Source organism: Marmota marmota, unplaced genomic scaffold (genome assembly GCF_001458135.2).
Source record: "Marmota marmota marmota unplaced genomic scaffold, marMar, whole genome shotgun sequence".
NCBI lineage: Eukaryota > Metazoa > Chordata > Mammalia > Rodentia > Sciuridae > Marmota > Marmota marmota.
Genome location: NW_026000048.1, coordinates 5120851 through 5133951, shown reverse-complemented (window position 1 = coordinate 5133951; position 13101 = coordinate 5120851). Strand labels below are relative to the sequence as shown.

The 13101-nt window shown below is 36.5% G+C and overlaps 1 protein-coding gene across 1 annotated transcript in view; it reads left to right on the top strand.

The window, feature by feature from the left end:
- The window catches only part of LOC107150203 (aldo-keto reductase family 1 member C1-like), a 261714-nt gene extending 258174 nt beyond the window's left edge, over window positions 1–3540 (top strand). The window contains exons 8-9 of the mRNA XM_048812619.1: window positions 2062–2144; window positions 3292–3540. Coding sequence (XP_048668576.1) covers window positions 2062–2144; window positions 3292–3334 — 126 coding nt within the window. The 3' untranslated portion in view covers window positions 3335–3540. The remainder of the gene's footprint in view (window positions 1–2061; window positions 2145–3291) is intronic.
- Window positions 3541–13101: the final 9561 nt, after the last annotated feature.

Here is a 13101-nt window from a genome sequence, read left to right as displayed (position 1 = left end):
TCCCAGCGCGCGCTGCAGACTCTAGCCGCGGGGCGATTTGCTGAATAAGCAGTGTTACCCTCCGTGCGACAAACCTCTCGCGTTTGAGTCCCCGTAGCCGATCCTCGTGCGATGGAAATCCTTCCTCCAGGATCCAGAGCACCCCACTATTGCTGGAAATTCCTAACAAGATATCCTTTAGCCGTCCTGACTTGTCATACTCCCACACAGTGAAGCAGCACACGGGGGCAATGCACTCCCCTCGCCGCCATCTTCCTTCTCCCTTCATTCTCCTTTTGATATATTTTCATGAACAAACTTCCTTCTCTTATTGTTGTCTTCATGCCTTGACTTTGTGGTTGATGAGTGTCATGTTTTATCTTATAATGGGAATTCAACATTATTCCTTTTCTTTCCTTGTTTTTTGGTACCAGGGATTGAACCCAGGGCCTTAACAATTTAAACATATCCCAGGCTCTTTTTAATATTTTTTAATATATTATTTAGGGATAGGTTCTTGCTGAATCACTTAGAATCTCACTAAGCTGCTGAGGCTGGCTTTGAACTCATGATCCTCCTGCCTGAGCCTCCCAAGCTGCTGAGATTACAGGCATGTGCCTCAGTACCCAGCAGGAACTCAATGTTATTCTATTATATTACTTTACAAATGGTTACAATCTTTAATTCTAAATTTAATTCAATTGCAGTATTTTTAAAAAACATTATATGAAACAAGGATCCAGATACACATATAATGTTTAAATAACTAGCCGAACTTCCCAGCAACAGGTATTACATTTCTGACTACATTTCTGTCATCACTTGTCTTATTTGCTCCTTCCCATTGTCTTAATTATCTTGGAAAATCAGTCTGTCTCTCAAACACTGCAAAGTATTCCCTTAGCTCTCATTCCTTTAACAATATCTTGGCTATTCTAGTTTGATCTATTATAATGAACATTTGATCTATTATAAAGAATTTAGAATCACATTATCTGTCTCTATAAAGATTGTCTTTGTTTGCTTAATGTTGCATTATTGACCTCTCAGTGAATTTGGAGATAAATTACTTTTGAAATATTAAGGATTCTAATCCATGATTTTGACACGAGTCCAGAAATTTAGCCTGTCTTTTAAAATATTGCATTTAGCTGATCTATGAAGGCATTTGTATAAGTTCTGTTAGATTTATTCATACAGAAGTGATAATTGTGATAATCTTTAGATAACATATTCCTTTTTGAGAATTTCCAAATGTACAGAAAAGTTTAAAGAATAAAGCAGTGAATCCTATTTATCTAATTCATTTATTGTGAAATGATCAACATTTTATTCTTTCACCATTTCTTTTAGTTGTAGATGGACACAATATCTTTATTTATTTATTTTTATGTGGTGCTGATGATCGATCCCAGTGCCTCATACACGTGAAGCAGGGGCTCTACCATTGAGCCACAGCCCTAGTCCCTCTCTTGCTATTTTTTAAGGAAATTACTAAAGATTTAATTATCCATTTGTTTCAGAATGTGAGCAATTTGTGAAAATTGTTTCCGTGTTTAAAATGTCTCAAATTTACTCCAGGTGATTCTCTTTGAGCTAGGTCCTTTGCCATTTGTACAGGATATAATTAGTACTTTAACAATTCCTGACTTAAAAATGTTGAATAAAAATCATTTGTTGGAGTTTTGACTGTTCATTGATGGAATACAGAAATCAATTGTATCCTTAAAAAATATTGAATTATTTTACACAGTTCAAAATGTTTCCTCTAGATTTTTTTGGGTCCTTTACATACCTGACACTTGTCTTGGAATAACGTTACTTTTATTTTGCTACAGCTTCTTTTTAACATTCTCTTTGACTCTAGTTGGTGCAGTTTCCATACATTACATATCAAAAATGAAATTTTTTATATTTTCAACTTACATTTATTGACCATGAGTGTTTTGTTTGATGTCTTTAATAACTACTGGAACCTTTTCAAATATTTTAAATGTTTCTGCAACAGTTTGATTTCATTGGATTTCCAGGATTGGCAACGTGCAGTCTACATAGGCTAAAAACTTTCTATTTGTGCGATAGGTTTTTGATTTCACGTTGACTGCAGAAGACATGAAAGACCTAGATGGCCTGAACAGAAATTTTCAATATATTGCCTGGCCATTGTAAGTAACTTTGGCAGAGGTGTGGCCTTTGTTTATTTTCAAGTTTTTCCCTCTTTTTCAGTGCAGTTTCTATCAGAACCCAGACATGGCATTTCGCTATCAAAAGTTTTCCTTTGAGGCTGTCAAAACATTTGGTTTTGAGTTTGAAAATGTAGACATCTCAATGCAGAGGGAAAAAATAGTTTTTGTGAAGAGATCAAAACCAAGGGAAGAATGTGCAGATAAAACATTCTTATTGAAGAGAATTTATTGTCATCCAAAAATTTGTACTCTTTATTGATGCATTATAGTTATAGAGTCTGAAATTGAACAAATAATATAAATGAGGGTAAACAAGGAATATATGTTCTTCTGCCTGTGGGAATGTTAATTCATAATACAAATAAATATGATGTTTGAAAGGGGATTAGATAGTCCATAATTGCATGTTCTTAAAGAGTTACAGGTATATTGTTATCATTACTAATTTTTTATTAGTATATATGAAAGAGGAAGTAGGAACATAATGTGAAGAACAGTAGCAAGCAACTGGCAATTCTTGCTAGCTATAAAAAATTTCAAGATGCAACAATTTTCTGTTGTATTGTTTCTAAAGGAAAATTGTAAAATTTGCACGGTGAGCTCCTGGGATTTGCAGGTCTCTCTTAAAAACAATATTCTTTCCATATCTGAATTTAGCAGCATGACATGTGTGATGGGCCATGAGCAAATAATGAATAAATTAGTGAAATTACTAGCAATATACTGTACACCTAAAATACTTTTTGTATTGGTCAATATCTGAGCTTGTGCTTACATTAAACATGGCATAAATGGAAGTGTCTTCTCCACAAAGTAAGTAAATAAACATGATGCAAATCTGTTTCTGCTTCACTGACAATAAGGAAGAAGAAAGGATTTCTTTGCTTTGGTAGATTGACTGATAGTGCTAAGTAAAAGAGAGAAATATAAGTGAATTCTGGTGTCTGTGAGTTCTGTTCTTGGCAGGGGAATAGACATTTCCAGTAAAACTAGGTTCATGAAAGTAGGAACAGCAGAGTCTACAGCCACTCCGGAAATATAATGGAGCTCCATAGGTATCACTTCTTCACCCCTGTAGAAATGGAGTCTCTGAGTCTATGTTGCACATTTTTCTTTCTTATTTTAGGATGACCGACCACCCAGAGTATCCATTTGATGATGAATACTAACATGGACACCATTTCATGATTTCTACAAGGATCCCCCACATTGATAATCATGCGGGAGACAGCTCAATTGATGCTGATTGGAGAAATCATTTCTGTTAATACATATTTCTTAGCTTCTCACTTTTTGCTATAGCAAAATTCACCAGTTTGGTAAAGGAGGCACTAAATATCCATCAATTTTTTGAAAATAAAGTTTTTTCCCTCAAGTTTCTTACCTTCAGTGTCTCTGTTATATATATGATTAGTTTATTTTTGATTCATTTTGAGCAAAAATTAACATTACCTTTCTGGAGTGGGAGTAGATAGGAGTTCTCAGGCTCTAGGGAAGTAGCGATTGATACTTACCTGTGGTGAGCCGTTCTAATTAGACCGTGGCCGCCATTAGAAGATGGCGCCGGCTTCCACTGTGGCCTGTGATAAACAACTCCTAATATGGAGAATTGGCACGCAATCCCTTACCACCCTATGAGAAAGGTCCACGTGGCAGCTTAAGATTGGTATGCTGGAGGCTTTATTAGGCTGTGCTTGGGCGCTCGGGGGTGGGTCACAAAAAGATGATACATGAATCAAGGCCTGAATAAACTGCTGAAAGAAGAATCCTGTGTCGTGTTTTCCCTTGCTGGCGAGGGGTCGCGACACTTACCAGTCAGTGCTTCTCTAGCCCATGGAGTAACAAGAAAACACTGCATTTAGATCATGGCTTTTGGTCCATAAGATGAAGTACCCATGGCAAGGATGAGCCCTGGAACCTGGGGAATGAGGTTTTCCTTTCAAATGGTTGTCAAGGATGTGAGAGGGGAATGGGCCAGGAAGGAGCATGAGGAGAATATGTTTCAAAGTTTTTTTTTTTGTGGGGGTGCATTATAGTGATATATAAGAGTGGGATTTACGATGCCAAATTCATACATGCATATAACATTTGATCAATTTCAAACTTCAATACCTCCCCCTTCCTTGTTCCCCTCCCTCCCCTTGATCTGCTTGCTCTACTCTTCTGACCTTCCATTATTGTTATTTTAATTACTGTGATATATATGTACATGAATATATGTAGATGATTGATTTATTGTTTTAATGTGTAATATGCATACACGGAAATAGCATAATAAGTAGATTTCATTCCTTAGTTACTTCCCAATGTCTTCCTTTTTCCCTCCCTCTTGATTCCCTTTCTGTATTCTGCAAGTCTTCCTCCCACCAAATGCTCTTTTGATAATTATATTCTGCAGACAGAAAAGAACATTTTGTATACTTTATCCAATGCCATTACTGGAGTCACGATTAGCATCAAGAAGAAAAGCTGAACCAACCTTATTTACAATATGTTTGGAAATATTTCTGTCAATTAAGATGCATTCATAGAAAGGAATCTCATAAATCACCTGGAAATTTAGAATACAGAGTGATGTGAGAAAATGTTGGACTAGCAAAGCTCTAGTTTAAATCTCAGACAGGAAAGGAAGGTATTGAAGTTTGAAATTGATCAAATGTTATGTGAATGTATGAATTTGGCATCATGAATCCCACTCAGATATCACCATAATGAACCCCCCCGCAAAAACAAACAAACAAAAAAAAAACTTTGAAACATATTTCTCCCATGGAAACATCAAGAAAGCACTGGAGTTGGTGAATGAGCAGTATACAAAATCTATAAATAGTCAATTGTGTAAATGAAATAAAAGCATGCAATGAAGATAAACGGGATTCCAGATGGTAGGCAATTTCAGAGTGTTTTTGCCCACCATTGCCAAAGCTGCCTTGCACAGTGTGGTCTTGGTTTGTGGGTGGTGTCAACAGAGCTATCAATTTCTTTCCCCCAAAACAAAGTTAGTGTACTGAAAGTCACTGTGTCATATTTTGTCACAGACTTTGGGAGATACGAGGTAACATGGCTGTGCTTATCATCTCTAGAACACCTTGCTTCATCCTCCTAGCCAGGCAGCAGCTTAATCTCTTAGATAGTTGTGGAGATTAAATGGCATGCCTCAGCAGATCAGAGAGGCAGCTTGATACTCATAGTCCAGAAAACACCAGATTTCATGGCATGAGATGCAAAAAATAAATTCTAAGGTACATAAATGGCACCACTTTTGTTAGGTGCCATTTTCATGTACCTTAGAAAATGTCTGCAACAAAATCTTAGTGTATCCTAGAAAATAGAAGAAATTTCATTTTTTTCTTTTCATTTTTAAATGAAAATAATTAAAATAACCACCAGTAGTCTCTTCTACTGACCATGATTCTAGAAGAGTAGAGAAGAAAATGAGGCCCTTTGAGACTTTGCTACAGCTTCTGCACATTCCATGGTCAACTCTTAGAAGGGATGGGAGGGGCAGGGAGGGGATAGGGGGATTATCAAGGATGGTGGGATGTGGTGGACATCATTATCCAAAGTACATGTATGAAGACACGAATTGGTGTCAACATACTTTATATACAACCAGAGACATGAAAAATTGTGCTAATAAGAATTGTGATGCATTCTGCTATAATTTTTTCTTAAAAAATCAATTAAAGATTACAAAAAAGGATGGAGACAAACAAAACAAAACAAAAAAGAAAGAAAGAAACCTATGGGGCTTATGTCTCCAGAGGCTTTGAGAAGTTCTCAGTGATTCTGAATGCTCTTGCATGTGGGCAAAATGCAATGAAGACTAGGGGTTTCAAGGAGAAACTTGTTATCTCTGGTGGTTGCTTTTGTTTGGCTACATCAAGGCAAAAAAAGCTTACAAAAATATCATTTTGGCTTAAACCTCATAGACAGATTTATTTCTATAACAAAAACCCAAAGAAAGAATAAGTTTTGGATCTTGTTCATGAGTGTCCAGAAATTCTCCCGTCTGCTCCTGGCTCTTCCATTTCTGGGGGTTGACATCATTCTCGGACTGACAGCAGACCACCCAGCACAGCAGCTCAATAACCAGTGTAGGAGGAGGAGCCACGTCTTTGTATAATAAACTTCTTAGACATTTACAGGGAAGGCAGCCTCCAGCAGGATTCTTCTCATGTGGATTACCTAGTACTGGGTTTTTTCCATGGTTACCACATGGTAAGGCCAAATGAATTAAGGTAAGTGACCCAAAGAAATAATCTTGAGGGAAAGGGATGTTGGGGAGACAACCATCTTGGTCACTGAAGTCATAATGAAAAAACAATGATTTTTTTATACTTGAGGTTTCTAGTTGCCTAGATTTTGACCTGCTTAGCACGTTCTTAAAACCTTGTAATACCTTAAGCTTTATTACAGACCAAATGAGTCTTTTGGTTGGATACTCAGTTCTAAAAGAATGGATTCATGTAAGCACAAGTAGAACAATTACTTCTCATTATAGACATGTTTCTCCTAGGTAGTTGGTACAAGGACAGACCAATAGGGGGAAATGACAGGCCTCACCCAGAAGCAGGTCAGTTACAGGAGAAATGCAGAATGAGAGGAGTCTTACCAGTTTTCATTTACTCTATTATTCAATGCAATGTGAATACATTGGCTTGTATGGGAACTTCACAGGGGAAAGAAGAGAGACCCAATGACTGCAGCTCTGGTGGATCAGGAATTTGATGCATGGAGATGTGGTAGAAGCCACAGAGCAAGAGAATTGCTTATGGAATGGTTAAAGTTAAGATTTCATCTTATTTACTTCAAGCATAGTTTAGGTATGAGTAGAAATTCCTAGGGGTTGAAAACATCAAATTCTAGAAGTTGACAATGCCCCAAATCTGGAAACTCAGTTGTATCTAGGATGAATGAGGGTAATATCAACATATCTTGGGCAGAAATTTAAACTAAGAGAATGAAAGCAGTGTACCAAGAAGTGGGTAAAGTTAACAGTCACAATAACAGCAGCCTTAAAGAACCAAATTTTTAAAGACAGTTTCCTCTTGGGATCTGAGAGGGATGTTTGGAGTCTATAGGCCTCTGTCACCACTGATCCACATTCCAGGTGTCCATTGCTTACTTTACCCTGCACATCACCAGCCACCTGACATCTACCTGCCGAGCATCCGACGTTTGCCTGCAGAGTACCCCAGACTGACCATGGAGTGCCTGCTGCTGCTTGGAAATCCATTGTCAGGGTACCCGCAGGTTTGGCTGCACATGGCAGCTGCCATTTTGGGACACCAGCCAGGGTCTGGGGGTCCAGAGCCAAGGGGCCTGCAGGTTTGCTGCAGCTACCTCCACTATCTCAGGGTGCAGCTGCCTCAGTCTGGGGACACTGTCCAGGTTTGTATAATATATTGTTGGGGTACCTGAAGGTCTGGTTGCACCTGAGGTCTTCCTGCTGGGTGTGCTAGTGGCCGCCATCTGATGGCCTCTTTGCAGGATTGCTCCTTTGTATGAGTGTATCCCTGGTGGTCTTTCTGCAAGTTGGAAGAGCTCAGAGATCGCAGTACTGCAGCAAGGCTGAGCCTGGGGAAGCTGAAGCCCAGGTCCATCAGATTGCAGCAGGGTCTGTGTGTGCCAGTCTGGGCCTGAGAAGCCTGTGGAAAGACAGAGACTGGAGGAAATTCTCTGGGGAGGGGGGGCACAGGTTGGAGAAACTTGAGAAAACTGGGCTCTCATCTGCTTAGTAAAAGTCCTGAAGTGAGCCGTGATCACAGGCCCTGGCTACAATGGGTGGGAAGACTGGAAGAGGGTATGAGAGAATCTTGCTATCTGCTGGCACTGCCAACTGGTGTGACACCCACCAGACTAGAGCTACTATCAAACTTCAGACAGTCCCGACCTACCAGTAGAGAAGGAAAGCTGAGAAAATTTTTGAAAACCAATGAATGCAATTGGCAATTTCCCATAGAGACTTTTCTTTCTTTTCTTTTTTTTTTCTTTCCCCTCTCTCTCACATCTCTACTATCTCAGAATTAAAACATTTTTTACACATCAATTTATTGAAGAGTGGGAAGTCAAATAGTATATTACGGTTTAGTTGTATATTCTTATATTTTTGACTTTAAAAAAATCTGTATATATTTTTTCTCTCTCTAATATGTCTCCTTATATTTTCTTTCTCATTTCTCTCATGCTAACAGCTAACCTCTACTAATTCCTCCTTAGTCCTTACTATAAATTTTTACCTCTATCCTCTCTCCTCCCTCATAACATCACGTCCTACACTACTTCTGTTCCATCTTTGTCCATCATTTGAAATGGTAAATGCTTTTAACAAACTTACTGTTTATATTGCAGACAATGATTGAACACATAATTTCTGTCTATTGAGATAGAACTGTAGATGCCTTAACAGGAGCTATTAAGTTTAAGTTTGTATATTATTTGCATTGGTGCTGTTAATATTGGTCTCCCTCTTAATGGTGAGGTACTGGTAGCCTTCATGACACTATAAGATTACAGGGTAGAAACAGTACTGCCTCAGATCCATACCACTATATGGGAAGACACACATGAAACGCCCCCCCCCCCAAAAAAAAAAAAAAAACCAAGAGAACAAAGCACCTCAAACAAACCAAGATGTTCCAACAATAGAATCCATAGACGGCATAGTAGAAGAAATGTCAGAGAAAGATTTTATAATGTACATAGTTAAGCTGATCTGTGAAATACAGGATAGTATAAGGAGTGAAATCAAAGAGAATTCAGGAAGTGAAAGATCACTTCAATAAAGAGAGATTGTGGAAGAAAAATGAAAGAAGCAGAAATCCTCAAAATGAAGAAATCAATAAAACAAATTATAAATTCAGTAGAAAACATCACCAATAGAACTTGGAAGACCACTCGGAAGACAGAACCTCAGACAATGAAGACAAAACATATACTCTTGAAAATAAAGTTGACTGCACAGAGAAGATGATAAGAAATCATGAACAGAACTTCCAAGAAATATGGGATAACATGAAAAGACCAAATTTAAATTTATCAGAATAGACAAAGACATGGAGATACAAACCAAAGAAATGCACAATTTTCAATGACATAATATCAGAAAATTTCCCAAATCTAAAGAACGAAATGGAAAATCAACTAAAGGACCCCAAATGTAGAAAATTACAACAGACCCTCACCAAGGTACATTTTAATGAGAGTGACTAACATCCAGAATAAGGGTAGAATTTTAAAGGCTACAAGAGAAAAATATCAGATTACCTTTGGGGGGGAATGAATTTAGGTTTCAGCTGATTTATCAATCCAGACCCTCAATGCTGCTTTTGTTCTTCACACAAGTGTGACCTCATGAATCTTATGGGAAATTCTTGCTTCTTGTCAAAATTTGATTGAGGCTCAAAAATTCCCTTTTCTATCTCATATCTGGAATTTTCTATGTCTCCTTTAGGGGATAAAAGTATTATTAAATGCTTGGTTTAAAGTGTCTTGCTCTTAGTCATCTTTTTTTAACAGGTTATCAAAGTTGCCATTTAAAACAAGATCATTAATGTTGACATTTTAAATTCATATTTAATATGACATACTTGTATCTTAAGTTTTTAATAGTTTTCTTTTTCCAAAAGTGTTATTTTTTATTTTTTCCTTTTTAAAATTAGAGCTTTATAGTTATATATTGTAGTTAAGTTCATCCCAGCAAAATCATACATGCATGGAAACTGATTTCGGTCATGATACCCCTTTTCCCCTCCCATCCTCCCTCCCCTCTCCCATTCTCTCCTTTCTCTCCTCTACTTGACTTGCTTTCACTCATGGAGTAATTTGTATTTGATTGGTTCTTTATGTTATCCTATCTCTCCCTTTTTCTTTCCTTTATTTAACACCAGCTTCCACATATGAGAGAAATTTGACCATTGAGTTTCTGAGTTTGGCTAATTTCATTTAGCATAATATTCTCCATTTCTAACCATCTACCAGATAATGCCATAATTTCATTCTTTTTATGGCTCAGTAGAACACCATTGTGTGTGTTTGTGTGTGTATATTATATATATATATATATATATATATATATATATATATATATATATATATATTCAGACATACATANATATATATATCTCACAATTTTCTTAATCCGTTCAACTATTGATGGTTGTATTCATTGAGTCCTCAATTTAGCTATTCTGAATTGTGCTGCTATAAACATTGAGGTGACTATCACAGTAGTATACCAATTTTAAATCTTTTGAGAAAATATCAAGGAGAGGGATAACTGGACCATGTGGTGGTTTCATCTCTAATTTTTTCGGGAAACTCCATTCTGCTGTCCAGAGTGGTTGTGCTAGTCTGTAGTCCCACCAACAATGTACAAGTGCACCTTTCCCCCCATAACCTTGCCAGCATTTACTGTTGCTTGTATTCTTGATCATTACCATTCTGACTGGAGTGAAATTAAATCTTAGTGAAGTTTTAATTTGCATTTCTCTGACTCCCAGAGATATTGAATAGTTTTTCATTTATTTGTTGGGACCATTTGTGTTTCTTTTTTTGAAAAGTTTCTGTTTAGTTCTTTTGCCCATTTATTGATTGGGTTATTTGTGGGGTTTTTTGGTGTTATTTCAGTCCTTTTATGTTATGGATATTAATTCCTTATCAGAGGGGTAACTAGCCAAGATTGTCTCCCATTCTCCCATTTTGTAGATTATCTCTTCATACTCTTAACCATTCCTTTTCTATGCCTAAGCATTTTATTTTATTTTATTTTTTTGATTCTTGGTTTTATTTCTCGCACTTTGAGGATTTTGTTAAGAAAGTTGGTGCCAGTGTATTTATGATAGAGTATTGACCCTGTTTTCTTCTGGGTATTGACCCATTTCAATTTGAGTTTTGTGCAGGGTGAGATAGGGGTCTATTTCATCATTCTACATATGGCTATCCAGTTTTCTCAGCACCATTTGTTAAAAAGGCTGTCTTTTCTCCAAGATATATATTTTGACACCTGTGTCAAATATCAGTTATGTGCATTTAACTGTGTCTTCTATTCTATTCCATTGGTCTTTATGTTTACTTTGATGGTAATACAATGCTATTTTTGTTACTATAGCTGTATAGTATAATTTCAGATCAGGCATTGTGATGCCTCCTGCTTTTCTTTACTTACTAAATATTGTTTTGGGTATTCTGCGTCTCTTACTCTAAATGAATTTAAGAATTGTTTTTTTTTTCTAATTATTGTTTGGGGTTCTATATGGAATTTAATGCCATGGAGTATTTTCTCCATGTAATTGGATATATTGACTTTTGGGGAATAAATATTATCATGATATCTTGTTGGATTGTTCCCTTTACTAAGGTGTAGTGGATTTCTTTGTCACTTCTGATTGATTTTTGCTTGAAATCTGTTTTGTCAGATATGAGAATAGCTACTTCTGCTTGTTTCCTTGGACAATTTGTTTGGAATATTTTTTGCCATACTTTCAGCTTCAGCCTGGGCATGTCTTTGCCTATGAGTCTCTTGTAAACAGCATATAGTTTAATCTTGCTTTTTGATCCATTCTGCCAATCCTTTTCTTTTAAATGGGGAGTTGAGACCATTAACATTCAGTGTTAGTATGGATATGTGTTTGTGGTTTCCTGCCATTTTGGTTTTTTTGCTACATTCTATCCCATTTTGATTGTCTTTTGTTGGATTATTCTATCAAACTTTTGTTTGTGACCTTTGAGAATCATTTTGTAGTTCCTCTGTGTAAAGTTTATCTTTGAGTATTCATTGTAGTACTGGATTGGTGCTCATTAATTATTTTAGCTTATTCTTGTTGTAGGAAATTCTTATTTCCCCCTCAAATTTGAAAGTAAGCTTTGCTGGGTGTACATAGTAACACTGGCTGGAAGTTTATTTTTTATTTTTATTATTTTTTTTTTTGTTTAGGGCTTTGAATATCTCATTCCAGGCCTTCCTTGATTTTAGGGTCTGGACTGAGAAATGAGTCCAAGCCTTATTAGTTTGCCTCTAAATGTGACCTGTTGTTTCTCTCTTGTAGCTTTTAATATTCTTTCCTTATTTTCTGTTAGGTATTTTGATTATGATCTGTCTCTGTGAGCTTCTTATTTGACTAAGTCTATATGGGGTCCTATAAGTCTCTTGTAAGGGGGTATCTATTTTATTTCTGATATGGAAAAAGTTTTCTGTTACTATATCACTGAAAATGTTCTTTATGCCTTCAGTTTGTATCTCCATGTTCTCTTTCATCCCAATTATTCTCAGGTTTTGTCTTTTAAAGTTTTGCCAGAATTATTGTATATTTTGGTCACAATATATAATTTTTTTCCTGTTATTAACTTCTGTGTACTCAAGATCATATGGCCTGTCTTCAATCCCTGAAGTTCTGTCTTCAAGGGCCAAGGTTCTATTTTCTATGCAGTCTCATCTGTTAGTGACAACTTCAAGTGAGTTTCTGATTAATTGTGTCTCTCTTTTTAGGAGTTCTGCTTTTGTCTTTTTACTATTTCTATTTCTTTATTAAAGTGGTCTTTCATGTTCTGTAATTGTTCTTTTAATTTCTTTTTAGATGTCCTTTTAGTTCATTAAATATTTAAATAATCAGTTTTTTTAATAGTCTTTCTCTGGGTTTTCATGCACCTCACTTTCAGTGGGATCTTTTGTTGGACATGTGGATTTTGGGGGGATATTTTTTTGCCTGTTTTCTCATGTTTTCTGAGGTCTTGGATTTGCACATTAATTAAGGTGCATTACTCTACCTCTTTTTTGCATGTGTCCTCAGTGTGTAATTATCTTATTTATTCTCTGACTTCTCTCTACTTTTGATGTATGAATAGATAGCAAGTGTTAAGAAGGGGGACCTAGTTTCCTCTGGGGCTTTTGTCTCCTCACTTCTTTGAGTTGAACAAATGTTAGGGAATGTTTACT